Consider the following 18,956-nt stretch of genomic DNA (forward strand, 5'->3'; position numbering starts at 1 on the left):
TGAATCACGGTAATAGCCTGATCTAAGCCCGATCTATGCTGGTTCTGCCGAGACTCTGCATATTGACCCTGGTGCGTCAGAGGCTAGGTATGCCAGGCGTGGGGTGATCGGGCGTTCCGGGAGTTGGGTTGCGTACCCACGCTGGAGGTTGGTTATGTGGAGTACATATGTATGCTGGTCGTTCAGTATCTATCGTCAGGGGTTGACAAGAGTATCACTGAATACACAGGTTATGGCCTCAAAGGCAATTTTACCAATCGTACTGGCCGTTCTGGGTTTCAACTATGGAATACATCATTTATCTATCTTCCATCTTGCCTCTATTGTAGTTGACAAGCCTCGTCTTGGTACATTTGATAGTCAAGCAGTTACCACAACACGCTTCACAGCTCAATCTTCAGTTTAGTAGCCTCACGTTTGAGTTCCTATGATGTAAAACAACAACGAAACAGCTAGCATCTAGTGAAAGGTATCACTATTTTGCCTGAACTGACCCCTGACTTGACTCAGAAAACTTCCTAGTTCGATAACTCAATGGAGACAAACTATTGTACCACTATTCTCCCATCAAAACATCATCCCTGCGGTTCAGCTACCAGGATGCAGCCTTCAATGCTATGCTACTCCCTGTATACATTGATTTTCCCCGACGCGCATGCGTTGTTGGTTTTTCTTTGCTGCATGCAAGGCTGCCTCACTGGCGGGTCCTGCTGCGTTGACAACCTGAAGCTTTTGCGGCGCAACTACTTCCGTTTTCACTGCAACGCCCTAGTATGGTTCACACTTGTTTTTTATAATTGTATTCCACTAATTGAAACTCCAGGTGGCCAAGCAGCATGTCTAGGTCTTTGTAACTGGTTCCCACCATAGGTTTGATAACATCTCCCTTTCTGTTGTATATTGGCGCAGCTAACAAGCAGTAGCCAATATAGCCGGCGAATGGCCTACCCAGCCTTCATGAAAACTGATGACTCTACAAGTACCGGCAAACAGATAGCACTAATGCATCAACATGGGGGGAATGTGGATCTATGAGCTACATATGCTGTTGGTTGAGCTCCCTGAGGTTATTATTCTCCGTACCGTTCCGCGCAAGCCGTAGGAGTAGGGATTTGGATCTGACCTATTAAAAAATATACTACATAATACTATTTCCTAACCTGCACGCTACGGAAAGAGTAATGTTGTGGTTTCTTTAGTATAGATGGCGCTGCTGGCCGCGATTGTGCTATACATTGGGGCGGAGTTTCACAGGCAAAGAGACCAAATCTTGCTTAAATAAAAAGAATTGATGACATCTAGCTGTAGACATCATGCAGGTTAAAAACATATATACTTTTGTATCAACACTTTCAACACTGTATTGCCATTTTTGAATGTAATCTGTCCTGTAGAGATATTTATTTACCTATCGGAAATTTGTAGCTATTACACGTGGTTGCGGTAATCTGGTTTACTGCTCATGACCATTCAATTGAACACATTTCTTCATTAGGCTGACTTTGCTCTTTGAAAAGAACCAGATATTCACCAGTTCTGGTCCTATAAGTCGTTCTGTTCGAGAAAAAAGCTCGGGGGGTCCTTCCATTAAGCTGGCAGACCGCGTTAGACGGCCGCTCTCATTTTAACTGGTTATCGCCGAGTCAACGGTAACACCAAATCATAATGATTGGGCATTTGCGGGGGCCGACATGGATCAGTAATTGGGATCGTACTAAAAAAAGGGTTGTCTTATCAAGCATCCATGGACCCCTAATACCGGGCATCCCTTAAACCGGGGTCTAGTGGCTGTGTGGCTTAATGTAACCAGCCAGGTCTCCTGTGTTAGTAATGGGGACAGCTTATCAAGCACACTGAGAGTGTGGTTGTACGAGTTGATGAAGGTATCTGCTGATGTAAGGTGCTTTGGTCGATGCTACACCATGATATCATTCTACCAAGAGTCTTGACGTTCCTATTTTCACCGTAGAGTCTTCCTATTTTCACCGATATGCTCCGTATCACATGCTGCGTTTACCCCCTCAATCGCAATTGCCACACCCAGAGAGCAAAATACAACATGGCAGGCTGGAAAAGGGATATGTGCTAGTATACGATGTCTCACACGGCAAAGCGATAGACTATCGATCGGCGCCAAGCCCTCCAAGTAAAAAGAAAAAAAGAAGACATTTCCAGCACTTCCAATTTAATATTAACACTTCTAGCGAGCCGACTAGCTCATTCAGCTCGTTAACGCCGGGTTGGGACGCCGGGATGCTTCAATAGCTTCCTCAGCCTCAAACCTGGCCTGGGGAATGGTGGTGTGTGCGCATAACCTTTAGTCCGGGCACGGGCCGTTACGGTGAAAATGGGAATATTCGACGGTGACAATAGGAAGACACCTTTTTACGGACTCCGTACGTAGTATCAATCTTCAATTCGCGGATTTTTGTTAGTCTCTGCATCCTTGCTCAGCGCTAACAGTAGACAACTTTAACCGCAGATATGCTACTCGCTGCTCTGGACTCCCCGCATCGATACAACTTCAATCAGGCGGTCAAGCAGGCGGTTGTAGAACGCAATCGTGCCCAAATAGCTGCGAGTGCCAGCGACTGAATGGCCTTCATTTGACACTGAGACAGAGGCCATTATTCAAAACATTGATGCCTGGACGCATGATTCTCCCTTACATAGCTATTAGTGTGCGCTCAATTTGCAGCCGAGATAAATGTCAATCAGTTCGGCTATTCATCCGGTGAATGGCCCCCGGCTCGTACAAGCAGGCTTACCGTGCGTGACATGCCCCCCCGGACATAAGGTGAGGAGTATTCCGAGTCAATGTAACCTTTTACTCCTCATTTCACTGCATGCTCCTCATGTGACGATATCTGTGGCGAGATCCCACTGCTCATGAGTAAAAAATTTTAAAAGAAAGAGGTTCCCAACAACACCAGAGAACAGGACCCAAACATCGAAACCAAACAACAACATCAGTGTCGTCTCTGGAACCTATATTCACCATGCAGCACGACATTTCAAATCTCATGACCGGCCAATGGGCAACCCGGAACCGAGGACATGACGCACAAGAATCTACCAAGTTACCCCTCCTCCTCTCACAGGCCATGGAAGGCCACCCGATCACATCGCAGAGCCATTTCCTGGCGCTGCCTCTAGAAATTCTCGCCGAGATCATGGCCTTGATCGCCAGTGACAAAGCTGCCCTATCTGCTCTCGCTCTGGTAAACAGCGATTGCAGACAGCTGGCTCGCTCTTATCAATTTGTCGAAGTTTGCTTCGACTATGGCCCGCGATCAACACGGCTATTACAGCGGCTCGTGGACGAAGCACAAGCCAGAGCGAACGGTGCCAGCGGCACGACAACTTCTCTATTCATCGGCTCTTGCATTCGTCAAGTCACAGTCCAGCCTGCGTCACGGCACGTTGCTGCTGCGCACAAAGAACTCTGGGAGGCCAACTGGGGCAGCCCAGGGCATACTCTCTCACAGCAAAAGATGGATGAGCTGCGCACCAACGCAGCACAGGAGTACCTCGTCAACTATCGCCAACCTATTCTCAAGGTTTTGGAGCAAGCAATGCCCAATCTTGATAGCCTCTGGTGGAACGATGAGATGTGTCTCGACATCGAGGCCTTTGAAACATTGGCGAGCCTGCCCTTGCAAAATCTCGAGTTTTCTGGCGCCTACGCTGGAGGGCTATTATCTCTAGAGTCTCCGTTGGGCTCAAACGCCACGCAGCTGCAATCGCTTTCACTGGGCATCAGCTCTTGCAAAGACTCTATGCATGCTAGAGGGGTGACAAGCAGCGGCAAGGCAAAGAAATCCGAGAGACCGTCTTCACCCACATCAAGCTTCCTCCAGCACAGCTGCGAGTCACTGGAGAGCCTCACAATCAAAGCCTCCGGCTCAAAGGTTGAAAAGTTCCGGGGCCACGAGACAATGACATTCCCCCGCCTTCGCTATCTCGACCTTGCCTCTGGCACCAGCTATCCTGACCTGTTAGCCTGGTCGTCGTTCTTGGCTGCACCGCTGAGACACCTGTCACTGCCTCTCAACGGCCCAAACACCTCTGGAAAATACATGTCCGACTGCCCAACGTTTGACGACCTTGAAACGCTGGTTGTGCCGTCTCTCTCCATGGACACGGAATTGGCAAAGCTGATTGCAGACTTTGTCTTGCAGCACACTCATGTCAGCAAACTCTCTGTCCAAAACAGTGCACCATTTTTCCTGGATCAGCAAATTCTTCCGGCCCTGGCTGGCGGAGAATGGTCAAATCTCACTTCCCTTTCAATATCATGGCGATACCCTGAAACCGAATCGTGCTGCTCAGGCACCCCCCAGCAAGTTTACACATACATCCCCGCGGAATCGCTGGCCGCCATCGCTAGCATCAAATCATTAGAGCAGCTTTGCATCAGCGCTGGTGAGGCTATTGATGAGGTTGATGGCTGGCGTCAGTTTTGGCTGCCCGACCATGACGACTTCCGCATGCGACTCCAAGGCTTGGATAATCTCCAGAAGCTTGCCTTTTCGAGAGATACATACATGATTCCGGACAAGATGCCCTTCCTTGATATCGAAAGCTACTACGACGACCAGTGGGTGACACAGGCAGAGTTCAACGACGCTGAAGCACTCCCGCAGTTTGGTCCAGTCGATCAGGGTCTTAGACAACGAAATGAGGCTCGCACGACTGATTCGGCTGATGGCATTGATGTCGACAACTACGGTTTCGAAGTAGATGACTACGATATCGACATCCATGCGGATGTCAATAACTTTGCGCCTAACGATCTGGTTTGGGAGCGTGCTCATCTTTACCGTATGCTCAAGGAAGCAGAGCAGTACGCAACGGTCTTGCCAAACTTGAAATGGGTCTTTTGCGGCCAGTGGCCAATGTCAGTTGAGGCAAAGGAGGAATCGGAAGAGAAGACCTTCAACGCCACGCCTCTGGCTAACAAGAGAGATACTGAGGGAAAAGTCTTGGTACCAATCTTTGAAATGAAAGGAAGCAACTGATTTGATATGGCGTATAATCAGTTTTTTTTTCTTTTGTAATCAGCGGTTGTTTTGAAATGATATCATGACGTCTAGCTCGTCGAGCATGGCGTTAATCTGGGAAAGGCACTGGTGGGAGATTAAGGGAAACGGAGCTATTGGAACTGAGCGGAAGTCTCAGACTCTACGGTCATTATTAGGGGTGTTTTACAAGGTGGTTATAGGTACACTCATTTTGTCTGGTCAGGTTTAGGTATATCAATTTTGGGTCTGATTTTCTCTCAGAATGAATAACAAATAAGTTAAACAATGCTGTTTTTGCCATAAAATGCTGCTTTTTTTTTTCACCGTAGTACTCCACATCACGAGCTGGATCTACCCTGTGCTCTTAATCTCAATTACCACATCCACACACTAGAATACGGTACAGCACACTGGGAAGGAAGATCATATCAATTCACATTACAACACTATATAGACTATCAATCTATGCAAATTGCTTCAACAATCGCATTTCAAGCCTTTCCAGTTTAATTGAATACTCCTCATGGGCCGGCTAGTTTATCCAGCTTATCTTCTCCGATCTGGGTGGCTGGGGTGACTTTAATGACTTCCTCGGCCTTAGATTCGGTCTCGAAGGCAGAGGCAGCAATCGCGGCCAGCGCTGTAGGGTATATCTGACGATAGCGGCGGATGGAAGGCATCGCCGCCGGGGAGTGATCCATCGCGATATCGAACTTCGTGATGTTGAAGGTCTTGTGTGATGCCGCAAAGTACATGGCGCGCCACGGCGCCGCACTGTAATTAGATGTTAATTGATAGGATTAGTGGTATGTGTATATGAGATTTAGTACTACCACGGACTACTATGGTGAAAATAGCATTGCTCATTAAGTTTTGAACTCGGATGAGTAGCAGGGGCTACAAGGCCAATATCTCCTCGCGATTGCATCATGGCATATTCAGTGTAAGCACGGTCTCTGTAAACAGAATTAAAACCATGAGTCCCTATATCAAGAGCCAATTTATTTCTAATGACTTATATCCACACTGAGTAGTGTTCCAATTGTCAACTCCGATTAACCGCTTGATTACCCGCCAGCTGGTCACGCGTATATCCATGCTTTTAACGTTTCAAAATAGACGCAATAGTAGCATTGAACAAGAGGAAAAAATTCTCAAAATCACTCATTATGCTTGTAGAAATACGACGCAAAGGAACGAGAATGTGACGTTACTTTGTGGGCGATTTATGTCTATAACATTAAATACTTGGTATGTGCTTTATGCTGTTCGATTTGAATATGTCATCAGTTGTTCTCAAAGCCCGGCCGAAACCCGGCCCGCATTAGTCATCCATTCTACAACGCCAAATGCTTGAGCCGTGCGCCTTAATTAATAATTTACATTCATTCATTCATACCAACTTATTCACTTTATGCCAACACAACTCAGAGGCTGCATTTCTATACAAACTTGTTCTTCTCACAAATCGAGAACACTTCAATGTTCAGTTTTGATAAATCCGCAACTGGAAAATGCGCACAACCCTTCGGAGGTCCTGCAACGCGTGCGCAAAGGCGAAGCTCGGCTGTGATCTCCGAATCCCCCAGTGCTCTCGGTGTATCAAGAGAAGCTCCAAATGCGTATATGCAAATAAACCGCTAAACTCACCATTGGATGCATACGGCTCATCTACAGAAGTCGCTAGCTACAGTCCCCCGGCTGTTGACAATCTTGGCGAGGCGATTTCTGTACTGCCACAAGATGGAGAGACAATATCTCGATTCTCGGAAAATCCGGCTTGGATACGAAACCCAGCAACCGCCTCTTTCGATCCATTTGATTCATATCCGCCGACAAGGCTTCCTAGGCTACATGTTCAACGCTTGATCCACCGGTGTATATGGCTCTCCCTCTTGCTGCTATGCCAAAGTTCATGTCCGGCTGACCTATGAACCTTGATAGTTCTGTCCAGCATTGCGTTTCAGTACTATCCGCTAGACCTCAACATGGAGTCCAATCCATTCATTGTCTCTTGGTGGCCTCTTGCGCTTGCAGACCAAGCACTGTTTCATGTGTCATTACAGACCGCATCTCTTTACGAGGAGCTGCAGGCGCAGAAGGGGTTCCCGATTTCAGACCTCCTCATGGTCGATTCGATTGCCTTGGTGAGGCGAAGAATCGAAGATTCATCATTGGCATTTCAAGACGAGACGCTGGACTCTGTGGTAACGTTGGCTGCTATTGAGGTACTATACCCCCTTCCTTCGGACGAGGCAAGTACCTTTCCTTGCTGACGCAGTGTACGGATAGCATGGAAAGGGCAATATCGAAGCCAGTAGAATGCACATGGATGGAGTCAAAAGAATGGTTGGCATCAGGGGCGGAATCGATGAGCTCAAACAGAGAAGCCCGCTCACGGCGAGAATGGTTTCATGGTGAGTGTTGCACGAATGAACGGCGGGAATGACTGCTGAATAACTTTCTGCAGGGTATCTATGCTTGTCATGGAAGCGCCTCAATTCCCAATCAAAGACGACTCTGGTCATGGAGATGGGATCAGCGCAATACCGCAGTGGCAGCTGGCTTCGGCAGACGCGGAGGCACAAGACGCGAATCTGGATAGACTAAACATCACACCGGCCATGAGCAACATCTTGTCTCGACTCAGGAACATCTTTCATCATTCATGGCACTCAAGCTTGACCAACACGCAGCTGCATGATCTAACCTGTTTTGTTATGCACAAATTGCTGCTGCTGCCTCCATTCCTCGATGCAGATGCAGATGCAAACCAGGCGCAATCGGCCGCCTCTGAGAGTCTCCGATACGCGACCGCACTTTATATGCTAATCTTACATGGCACCACATATTATTCCCACGTTGGCCTAGCCAATGCCATCATTCTTCAGCTCAAGTGCCATCTGGCCGCCCTGCTGAGAAATGATCATATCCACGATCCACTAGGGATCTGGGCTATTTCTGTCGGCATGGCGGCCACTGTTGGCACCAGGAACCACGAGTGGTTCACGGATCAAGCGAGCGTGGCTGCAGCAGCTCTCGGCTTGAAGACATGGGAGGATGTTCTCACGCATCTGCAGAGCATCCTCTGGGTAAGGGTGCCACAAGAGGAACTTTTCCGCCAGCAGTGGGAGCAAGTGTTTAAGATGGCTGCAAAAGGAGGTTAGCAAGTTTGCGGGTTTCACGGAAGTCATCCAATCAAACCATGGGCTCTTTCGATTCTCATCATGACACCCAATCGAAGCTCGGGACACAACAAGGATCATGCCAGAGTCTTGTCATTCTCGACTCCACAGGGACATCCCATGAACTCGGAGTCTAGAACTAATTAGGACTAGACTCCGAATGTCTAAATCACGGCGGTAGTTCCGGAGCAATTAGCTTCATCATTGGTTATCCCACAGTTTGAGTCTGTCTCACTCATACCCGTCCTCCCTCGGGGTTTAGTACACAAACGGCTACCACTCGCTGAGAAATGTCGACATGTTGGTGATAATACGAGTACGAAGGGCATTCGACACATTTCGCGGATACGGATCGTGCCGTTTGCTCAGATTGCGGTCAACATCTGGCCACTTTGTCTGGCCTGAAACTTGCCGCCATTGGCCAATTCACCCACAATGATTACGTGAAGACGAAGATGTCGGCCGCTAGCAAACAGTTAAAAAACACACGTTCCCCAGAAAGCTGTCTGCTGTTCGGGGGCTTTCGTGACTCTTTACCATCATAGCCTGTGGTTGACGAGCTCTAACAGACACCATGGCGACCATCGTTGAAGGCAGTCTGCCGCTCTCTGTTGAGACTACAGCCAACGTGACTCAACATGACGCCTCAAGACTGGCTGGCGGCTTTCTATCAAGTTATTCAGGCTGGCAGATTGCCATCACGGCCTTTCTATTTCTCGTTCTCTATGACCAGTGTATGTTGCGTCAGACCTTTGACGTGGTTACACCTTGCTGATACAAGAACAGTGTTGTACCTAAGGCAAAAGGGATCAATCGCTGGACCTGCCTTCAAGATTCCCATCATGGGACCGTTTCTGCAAGCCATCCACCCCAAGTTTGACGCATATCTTGCTCAATGGGCCAGTGGCCCCCTCAGCTGCGTATCTGTGTTTCACAAGTAAGTTTCCCGCATACATCTAGATCCCGCCCTTGCGTGATGTTTAGGATATTGACTAAATTCTTCATAGGTTTGTTGTCTTAGCATCGGACCGCGACCTGGCACACAAAGTCTTCAAGTCCCCTACATTCGTTAGGCCATGCCTCGTTCCCATGGCGATCAACATTATGCGTCCAACTGCTTGGGTGTTCCTCAATGGAAAGGCGCACGCTGAGTTCCGCAGAGGCTTGACTGGGTTGTTCACAAACAGGGCGCTCAGCACCTATCTGCCTGTCCAGGAAAAGGTCTATTCTGACTACTTCAACCGATTTGTCGAGTATAGCAAAGCCAACGGAGGAAAGCCTGCAAAGTTCATGGGCTGGTTCAGGGAGATCAACTGTGCGTTGTCGTGCCGTACTTTCTTTGGAGACTACATCTCCCAGGAAGCAGTCAAGAGAATCGCAGACGATTTCTATCTCGTCACCGATGCACTCGAGCTTGTCAACATCCCGCTCTCCATCCATATTCCAGGCACCAAATGCTGGCGAGGGAAGCGCACTGCAGATGCCGTACTGGCCGAGTTCACAAAGTGTGCTGCTGCATGCAAGGCCAACATGGCCTCTGGAGCTCAACCCACATGCATTGTCGACCAGTGGGTTCAGCACATGTACGAGTCGAAGAGATACAACGAAGACATTGCTGCGGGCAAAGAGGGAATTGAGAAGCCTACAAATCTTATCCGCGAGTTCACCGATGAAGAGATTGCCCAGACCCTCTTCACATTCCTCTTTGCCTCTCAAGACGCGTCTAGCAGTGCCACCACATGGCTTTTCCAGGTTCTGGCTCAGAGACCCGATGTTTTGGACCGCCTGCGAGCAGAGAATCTGGCAGCACGAGGTGGCGATAAGAACGGACCATTCGAGCTTGAGATGTTTGAGTCGCTGACTTACACCAACGCTGTGATCAAGGAGCTTCTTCGCTATCGCCCACCTGTCATCTTTGTGCCTTATCTTGCTACGAAGGCGTTCCCGGTTACTCCCGATTATACCGTGCCGAAGAACGCCATGATTATCCCCTCCTGTTACCCGGCTCTCCACGACCCGGTAGCCTATCCGAATCCCGACACTTTTGACCCCGAGCGGTGGATCACAGGCGATGCCGAGACTAAGACCAAGAATTGGCTGGTTTTCGGTGCTGGCGCGCATGACTGTCTTGCACGACGATATGTGCCGCTCACCATGGCGGCCATGATTGGCAAGGCCTCATTGGAGCTTGATTGGGTGCACCACGCGACGCCTCGATCAGAAGAGATTCGAGTGTTTGCCACTCTGTTTCCCATGGTATGTTGACTCCTTCCAGTGGCTGTATCTGACAATAGAGGCCTTTTGATGGATGTCTGAGCTAACCGTATTTCTAGGATGAATGCCCTCTTGTCTTTACTAAGCGAGAATAAATTAATGACCAAAAGTTTCTTATATCATTGTTATTAATATGCTCATGTAGCATTCGGATTCCAAATGCTGCTTACATCGGAGAATAATATCGCATGGGGGTTATGGTTCCTCTACTTCCGACGTACGACAGGGGGATGGATTCCTCCCTAAACAGGCTGAAGACCTGACGATTTAGGAAATTAAAAAGTCCGCGATACTACTAGAATTTAATGCATCACTCATATTCTTGTAGACCATATTAGGCTAGAAAATGTTAGTATATTATGAGCTCGGTCTTTTGAGAGTTTCAACATTCTGAACCGCATGACTTGATACAAAGGAACTCTATAATGTGAGATATGTCTGGGGTGAATGTACAAATATGAATGGTCATTGCAAACAAGAAGTGAAGATTCGCATATTGTTATACTATGTAAGATGAAAGTGGATCGCAGCCATCGCATTTAGTCGGTCTTGAGATGCTCTTGTGCCAACTTCTTCGACCACGGTTTTTGACTCAGAATGAGCATGTCCTGTCAAATCGCCTTTGTTAGTCCAAAAGATGCTGAGCAGTCAATTTTCTAAATAAAACACTCACAATGACACCTTGAGGTAGCAGCCATAAAGCGAAACTCCCAATACTGGCGCCGCCCCCAACCCACTGCTTGCCCGTGGCTCCCTTTTCAACCCGATTCAAAACGTCCTGGGCGAATACTTCTGGTTTCACGCCATATGGATTGTCTTCTGGATTGTCTTCAATAATGTCCTTGACGTAATTGTAGTAAGAAGTTTCCGGAAAAGTCGGCGTTTGTAGGTTGACAAAGAACTTTGTCGCAATGCCACCCGTAATGAGTGTGATGACACGAACTCCAAGAGGGGCCATTTCAAGGCGCCAAGTCTCGCTTGCTTGGTTTAGAGCTGCCTTGGTAGCGTTATAGATACCTAGTTGTATAAATTAGCCTGACCAGTTGTAGTGAGATGGAGATATTGATGGTACCTACTTGAGAAGGCAAAGGGGAAAACACTCCCCACAGAGGAATTGTTAACCACGCAACCCCGGGCTGCAACTAGCATCGGGCTAAACGTTTGAATCATGGCAAGAACGCCAAAGAAGTTGAGGTCGAATAACTTTTTAGCTTCTTCAATTGAAGTGTCTAGACCCGGCATGTTTAAACCAAGACCAGCGTTGTTAATCAGAACATCGAGTCTGTTCGTGTGCTTTCGGACTTCATCTGCGGCTGATGCGATAGATTCCAGGTTTGTCACGTCGAGTGTAATCACAGTGACGTTAGCTGCTTCGCGTAGACTCTCTGGTACTTTGGAGGGCGTGCGAGCTGTGACAAAGACGTGGTAGCCTTTGTTTCGGAAGGCCTCTGCGAAAGCTGGGCCAACTCCACCGGCGGAGCAGCCTGTGACGAGACAGGTTTTTCTTGTAACAGCCATTGTGTAATGATGGTAGAAGATGTGTGCGTTGAAGACGCATTCCAACTTCGAATATCAACGGATACAAGCCTTTATATACAATTTTTTCGAAACTCTATGGATATATGATACTATTCACTGCGGACTTTCACTCTCATCAACACGCAATTCTCCTCCGTAGTCTCTAGCGGGCTGAATGTTAGTGCCGGCCCCGCCGCCCGTCTCTTTGCTCCGGAACAGTCAGCTTCATGGATGACTCCAAACGCCAAACATGATTGGTTGCAATCTCCGGAGGCGACACGTCATTGGCTCACAACTCCGGAGATGTTTTAGGGATGTCTAGCAGTCGCTGAAAAGGGCGATAACTCAACCATCTTCCTTTCTTATTTCACTTCTTTCTCAGTTACCTGATTTGCCAGATACGCCGTTACTCCGGGATGCCCATCAGTCGAGCGAAATCCTGCGATCATTGCCGTGTGGCCAAGACACGCTGTTCTTTGGCTACTCCGTGCTCACGATGCGCCAAGCGAGGCCTTGAGTGCCACTATTCGTCTTCTCGCAGTCGGACTTCTGATCCTCAGCGGTGGAAAAAGGAGTTTAGACCGATATTACCAATTACGACTGATCTGGCAACGGCTGAAAGGAATATCGGTGATGGCGACCCACACCTGGACTACTCGACCCCTGTGATCAGGCCTTCTGATGCTATTTTGCCCGTAGGGCTATCGACAGTGGCAGAGATTTCTTTTCCTAGCTCTACCGCTATATCAGAAGATAATACCTTGGCCGATCTTGTCAAATTGGTCGATTCAGGCGCCAAAACGCCAGATCTATCCATCTGCCACAACGACACGCCGTCACTTTTTGACACATCCGGCACTTCAAGTCTGCCACATGCAGTAACTCCTGAGTCCAAGAGCCTAGGATCTTCTGAAAATGGATCCATGTATCCTTATTATATGGATACTCTGTCAATTTACAATCCGTTCAACTTTCCTTATCCTTTCGTGACTGGGCTCGGGAGTGCATCTTCCCCTGTACTAGCTTCCATAGACTTTAGCAGTCCAGAACTACTGACTGAAGCGGCATTCTCACCCAATGTTTTACGCAAACCGTACCTTTCCATACGGGAGAGATCATTCCAGCAAGGTTATTTAACAGGGAAAATGTTGTTGAGCCAGATGATCGACTACACACACCGAATCGCCGAGGGCAAAACCTTGCCGCCCTTTATACACCCGCCCTGTTTTCTTAACCAAGATAATGAATGTCCCCCAGATACACCTCATACCTGCCTGCCTAAAACTCTGGCAATATGCAGAACTTTAACGCAGATGTTTTATTCGCGCACTCAGGAAACCGGCGGCTTCATATGGGACCAGATATACTCTCATCTCCGCCAGATGCATGCCGAGGTAAGTTCTTTGCTTGGCCCAGCGTTCAGTAAAAGCTAGCATGAGCAGCTTGCTTATGATGTTATAGTTCAGGAGTTATGATAAACAGAGTTTACTACATGCTCTACAAGCGGCTATCATCTACGGCTTGCTGCGATCACAGTGCACCGAGTCAGCCAGGAGTGAAGATCCTGGGTGGTTGGTCTTGACCGTGGAGGTATGTTGCTTTACCCCGATGCGACATTCTGCATGGTCGTCATGGTCACTAACTTGGGCTCATAGGCATTTGCCCGAAGGTTATACACCGTGTCTTCGTGGGCTATAGACATAGAATACATACAATCCTCGCGAAGTGGCTGAGCTTTTGCAGAGAGCATGAGAAGGTATGTTGTTGAATCGTACATTACTCACGGTGAAAAATTGTTGCCAACTTTCTTAGAACCGGATTGCTATTGTACCTGGTAGACCTATTACTTCACAACAATGCCGAAAGCCCTTCGAAAGGGAAGTGTCCAGAGTTCATCAACTTTCCGTTGCCCTGCACACGAGATCTATGGCAGCCTATACCGGATAGAGAATGGAAAAAGCGATATAATGAAGAGATAAGCTCCAAAATTGAGAAGGGGAGAGGAAGTCTGACAATGGGCAACTTATTTTTACTTCGACGGTCTTTGTCGCGCGGCGACGACATAAAAGAGACTGGAAAAGATGAGCTTGCAAAAGAGCTGTCTGAATGGGTTGAGAGAGTGGACGATTTATCGATGCTCTTATGGATGGCGCTCACGCTGGAGGGCGAAGGTCAGGCTCAGATGGTTCAAGGAAATTTAGTCATGGCATAATGGATTGCTTGTATATCTTCATTGCTCGTTTATAGATTATGGGAAACAGGCTAGAAATATAATCATGCATTCTTCATGGTGGACATATGCCTTAAGCAAGAGATCTGAACGAAATATCTACCTAGACTGGCAAAGACTTGTCAAATATGGGAAGTCCGTTCTTTACCCACCATTCCAACTCTGTACTGTGTAGTGATTCCTCAACCGCGGGCCAATTATTAAACTTCTGCAAAACAAAAGGAGATGGTAACCGACGATGCTGGGTCCATGGCTCCTCACACCATTTTGCCTCTGCTCTTAGCTTTATAAACTGCTCCATGAAAGTCGAGCGGGCTTCCATTATTCTCCTCGCAGTGTAAAGTGTGCAAACATGCGCAAAGCTCAACCGATGTATGCTCCATGGCGGATATTCTTCTTCTTTTGCCGGGAACCTCTGGTGTGGCTTGTAAAACTCCTTGTTATAATATTCGATGCTTTGTCTCCGCTGCACATATTCTTCTCTCATCTGCCGCAATTTGTCTTTAATAAAGCGGCTATCGAAGCCGTTGGCAAGCTTGTGCTGTTTGAGATCCCATGCGTTTTCTTTTGTAGCAGGATGCCAGTCCTCCACGACTCCAAACACTTCCAACTCTAGTGTAGTCCATAGAGCATCAACCTCTTCAACCGGTAGTATGCACAGTTGCTCTCCTTCATGATAAGCGGGCGGGATGTTTGGAACCGGGCGAAGCAAGGCTGGATCAACAACTGACTGGCGTAGAGCTTGCTCGGAATCGCTAGCATCCCACTCAACCAACAAAAGTTCTTTTGGCTTTGGGCAGAGCTTGTGGCTAAGAAACATGCGGCTGTAGTGGGTGGATTTAGCCAATGCTAATCGTTGGAGCCGACCAACGTCTCGAGGCCTGAACTGATGAAAAGTATGCGGGATCCTGTCAATTTCCGTCTCCTTCGGTCCGTACATATCAACATCGCTGCAGTCAAAGTCGTCATCCAATAGCAGTGTATCTCGGCCAAGATTAAACCACGTCCGTGGATCTTGCAAAGTAGAAGGAAACGCAAGCTGGTACCCGTAGCTGATGAGTAAAGAACGCGACTCGGAGCAAGTGTGTAGAAGCGGTGGGATAGCAGCTTGGCAGGTAATAGTAGCCCTTCGGTATATGGGGAAAGCCAATGTAGGATAATTCATGAGAGTATCGAATGGCATCATGGACTCGAATTCCCAGGAGAAACCCGGCTTCTTGTTGCTGGTGAATCCATATGCCTCGAGCTTAGTTTGCTTGAAGAGTTTACACCTTTGGTGAACAAGAATGGCCGATGCCTGACGAAGAAGCTCGTAGAAGGAAGAATAATCGACGTCCGGGCGCAGATTACGCTCAGCGATTGTGATGTGTGGTAACCTCTTTTTGAAGTCATCAAAGCTTTCGACTTCTTGATGTATATGAACGACCCGAGGCGGTGTAGCCAGATTGTATATCGCCGACCGGATTTCTGCTGGCAACAGAGGGAAGAGATGAAATGTAGACATTGGTGCTGCTTGTTTAGATGCTAATTGCTCTCGTCCGATGCCCAAAGTCTCTTGTAGCTTTTTCTATGGGCGGTTGTGATTTTAGAGATTACTTTGTGATGCGCGTCTGATGAGTTGTATCTATAAACTCGCCGAATAAATGACCAATGAGCTTTTGCAAATGCCATTCGATTACTCTACGTTATCGTCTCGCTGCGCAGAGGTGCTGATTGGTGAGATTACGTTTCGGACTGCATATTACTGATCTCATAGTCCCTTCACTCCAAGAAATCTGTGATGGATCATTGTTCTGGTATGCCATTAAGCAAATATACTCCAGCCTTTAAGGCTTCTCTGTCGGAGTCTTTATGGTTAGTCGGCGAATTAACCGCAATTCTATTGGGTAGATTCTCGTTTGAGTGATGGATTATTCAAGTCGGTTAGCAAAGTATACGGTAGTCAGTGACGGTCCGGTTTTCTGGGGCACGATCTAAGTCTACGGCTCGATATCATATATTAGACAATAAGATCAAGCTATTCAATACCGATTACTTTGACTTGTCAAACTTGTCTCGCACCTTAACAACGGCTTCGTCTTTTTAGTGCATCTTTGCTTGGTACGCTAATATTCCCGAAGCGTTTTGTCATAGATCATGCCCTCCAAGATCGGGTTTTATACACTCTTTCGGCAAGGCACGTTTAGTTGCGTCCAAGTTAGCTCAATTCTCCCGCAGATGCTCAACTTTGCCGAGGCATTGAAGCGAATTGCCTCCAACGAGAATGACTAAAGAAAAGTATTCATCATTTGAGAAGCTCTGGCGCCATTACACGAATAAGAATGCGATATAAATACACAGTGCCGGCTGTTCACGGCATTATGGTAGTGAAGTTTATTCCCATGTGCCGGTGATCTTTCTCCACACCGACTCCGGAACTCCTCACAGATGAGGTGTAAATTACGCCTTTGGGTCGGGTGAGCGGAGGGGACATTGCTTTATATACATCTCATCAATTGCAGAGAAGATCATCTTCATTCATTCTCATCAAGTGCATGTTCGTTGCATGCACCACGGGTTAGCCTCACAGAAGACTCTCACAATCCCGTACTATAAAGATGGCATCCACCGAACCCGAGACTTCGTCTGTGAAAGTCACCAGGTCTGACGACGGCATCACCATCATCGCCATTAACAGACATCATCGCAGGAATGCTGTTGACGGCCCTACCGCGCGAAAGCTGCACGAAGCCTTTCTAGCCTTTGAAGACGATGCTAGCCAAAAAGTCTGCGTCTTTCACGGCGACCACGGCTACTTTTGCGCGGGCTTCGATCTACACGAAGTAGCCAAGTGGAACGGCCCCGGAGACAACGAGTACCTTGGCCCGATTGTCGACGCTTCCCATACCGTGACGGGCGGTCGACAGATCGGCCCTATCGGCCCCTCAAGACTCCAGATCAAGAAGCCCGTCATCTGTGCTGTTGCGGGGTACGCCGTTGCTGGAGGCATGGAGCTTTCTCTTATTGGGGATATCCGCGTTGTTGAAGAGGATGCCGTCTTTGGCATCTTTTGTCGGCGCTTCGGCGTGCCGCTCGTCGATGGCGGAACGGTCCGGCTTCAGGCCATTATTGGCCTCGGTCGAGCCCTGGATCTTATTCTCACTGGTAGACCTGTTGGAGCGCAGGAGGCTCTTCAGATGGGTCTCGCAAACCGAGTTGTCCCCAAGGGCCAGTCTCTTGAGGAAGCTACAAAGATTGCGAAGCAGCTATTGGGATTCCCTCAGCTTTGCATGAACGTCGATCGAGCAAACTGCTACTATTCGGCTTACAACGCGACGTCTTTCGAGGATGCGCTGCGAAATGAGTTTGTGAATGGGGCTCCAGTAATCACGAAGGAGAGTGTCAAGGGAGCCGCTCAGTTTAGCGCTGGGGCTGGACGGCATGGTGTTTTCAAAAACGCAGACAACTCAAATCTTTAAACACCAACTTATTAGCTTACATGCAACATTACCTGAGACTCAAAGATCTGCATGCCTGCTCCAGCATCGCATTGCATAAGCTTCATCGTTATTTTGCCAATATCCTAGTGACAGCAGACGCATGGGCGGGCTCAGTAGCATCTGTAAAACTTGTGTACAAATACAGTACATATGTCAAGGACAACTCTCGCATTCCATCCCTTTACGCCATTCAAGGAACCGGTTAGAAATGCGATTCAGTGCAAAACACCATTCTCTGTTGTGCGTGACTCTTGAGAAGAATGACCAAACTTATCACGTATATTTTGGTATATCCTCTTGCCACATCCAGTGCTAGTCTACCTCGTATGTACACGCAGGCGCGCCCTGTGAACGAGACTAGCGCTTAGCTCATTTTCGTATAAAGCTGAATGGCTTCACTCTGTCAAATCCATGTTCGGACATTATCTATTTACAACAAATACGAAGAGGTGACAGTGACATATCACGAAAATACGCCTTACAAGTTCATTCTCTATTAAACCACCAATCGCCTTTTATCTCCATGTCTGTACTCGCAAGCGATCCGGGTGAGAAGTCACTTGCCAAACTCTTAGCGACTCTCACCACAACCCTGCACGAGACTATTTTCGTCTTCGCAACGCTTGCCAACGCATCTAATCTCCCGCCTCTAGAAGAAACACAGCTCTTGTTCAAAGAGAATGAGGGAATTACAGTCATATTCAGCAGGGAATATGCGACGGCACATAAGATTGACTTTTTCTTTCCCTGCAAGATGATTACGCTCAACGTAACGTCAAGTTTAGAGGCTGTCGGCTTTATGGCGGTGATCGCGACGAAGTTGGCAGAAAAGAATATGGGAGTAAATCCAGTTAGCGGATTCTATCATGATCATCTGTTTATACCACTGGGAAGGGAGCAAGAAGCTGTTGAGGTTCTCAATCGTTTGGCGGAGGGCTACAAGCAAAAATCGTTGACAGAGAACTAACCGTCATGCTATAGTTGCGTTTATCCTACATCTCAAAAGCCAGTAAAACCTCTTTATCAAGATACTGTATACGGGTAACATGTATAATATACTATAGTGTAAATGCGAAAGACATTAATAAAGTTAGCAGACGGCGAGCATCTGTCACTGGAAAGAAAGTGGGACATGGCACGAGTTTCGAACACTGATGATGATGAAGTCGTCTATTAGAGCAAAATCCATCGGCATCTGAGTCCACGCTGTTCGTACGCATAAAGATATGTCTGATGCAATGGAGTC

General features: G+C 47.8%; 7 protein-coding genes across 7 annotated transcripts; 4 read left to right on the forward strand and 3 right to left on the reverse strand.

Annotated features, from left to right (window-relative positions):
* Positions 1 to 2,999: 2,999 nt before the first annotated feature.
* On the forward strand, positions 3,000 to 5,021 carry Triagg1_4291 (uncharacterized protein; the record flags this gene model as incomplete). Its single annotated transcript, XM_062898678.1, has 1 exon — positions 3,000 to 5,021. One exon carries the CDS (start codon positions 3,000 to 3,002, stop codon positions 5,019 to 5,021), a length of 2,022 nt encoding a protein of 673 aa, XP_062756798.1.
* Positions 5,022 to 5,545: 524 nt separating this feature from the next.
* Positions 5,546 to 6,122, reverse strand: Triagg1_4292 (uncharacterized protein; the record flags this gene model as incomplete). Its single annotated transcript, XM_062898679.1, has 2 exons — positions 5,546 to 5,798; positions 6,085 to 6,122. 2 exons carry the CDS (start codon positions 6,120 to 6,122, stop codon positions 5,546 to 5,548), a joined length of 291 nt encoding a protein of 96 aa, XP_062756799.1.
* An 890-nt stretch (positions 6,123 to 7,012) lies between these two features.
* Triagg1_4293 (uncharacterized protein) lies at positions 7,013 to 8,191 on the forward strand (the record flags this gene model as incomplete). Its single annotated transcript, XM_062898680.1, has 3 exons — positions 7,013 to 7,252; positions 7,317 to 7,441; positions 7,495 to 8,191. 3 exons carry the CDS (start codon positions 7,013 to 7,015, stop codon positions 8,189 to 8,191), a joined length of 1,062 nt encoding a protein of 353 aa, XP_062756800.1.
* A 592-nt stretch (positions 8,192 to 8,783) lies between these two features.
* On the forward strand, positions 8,784 to 10,578 carry Triagg1_4294 (uncharacterized protein; the record flags this gene model as incomplete). The annotated part of the gene is made up of 4 exons (XM_062898681.1): positions 8,784 to 8,943; positions 8,996 to 9,146; positions 9,217 to 10,465; positions 10,543 to 10,578. 4 exons carry the CDS (start codon positions 8,784 to 8,786, stop codon positions 10,576 to 10,578), a joined length of 1,596 nt encoding a protein of 531 aa, XP_062756801.1.
* Positions 10,579 to 11,022: 444 nt separating this feature from the next.
* Positions 11,023 to 12,001, reverse strand: Triagg1_4295 (uncharacterized protein; the record flags this gene model as incomplete). Its single annotated transcript, XM_062898682.1, has 3 exons — positions 11,023 to 11,091; positions 11,157 to 11,500; positions 11,560 to 12,001. The coding sequence occupies 3 exons, from the start codon at positions 11,999 to 12,001 to the stop codon at positions 11,023 to 11,025; spliced, it is 855 nt and encodes a 284-aa protein (XP_062756802.1).
* Positions 12,002 to 14,334: 2,333 nt separating this feature from the next.
* On the reverse strand, positions 14,335 to 15,735 carry Triagg1_4296 (uncharacterized protein; the record flags this gene model as incomplete). The annotated part of the gene is made up of 1 exon (XM_062898683.1): positions 14,335 to 15,735. One exon carries the CDS (start codon positions 15,733 to 15,735, stop codon positions 14,335 to 14,337), a length of 1,401 nt encoding a protein of 466 aa, XP_062756803.1.
* A 1,093-nt stretch (positions 15,736 to 16,828) lies between these two features.
* On the forward strand, positions 16,829 to 17,689 carry Triagg1_4297 (uncharacterized protein; the record flags this gene model as incomplete). The annotated part of the gene is made up of 1 exon (XM_062898684.1): positions 16,829 to 17,689. The coding sequence occupies one exon, from the start codon at positions 16,829 to 16,831 to the stop codon at positions 17,687 to 17,689; it is 861 nt and encodes a 286-aa protein (XP_062756804.1).
* Positions 17,690 to 18,956: the final 1,267 nt, after the last annotated feature.

This window comes from Trichoderma aggressivum (genome assembly GCF_033847375.1).
Source record: "Trichoderma aggressivum f. europaeum strain CBS 100526 chromosome Unknown scaffold_013, whole genome shotgun sequence".
In the NCBI taxonomy this organism is placed as follows: domain Eukaryota; kingdom Fungi; phylum Ascomycota; class Sordariomycetes; order Hypocreales; family Hypocreaceae; genus Trichoderma; species Trichoderma aggressivum.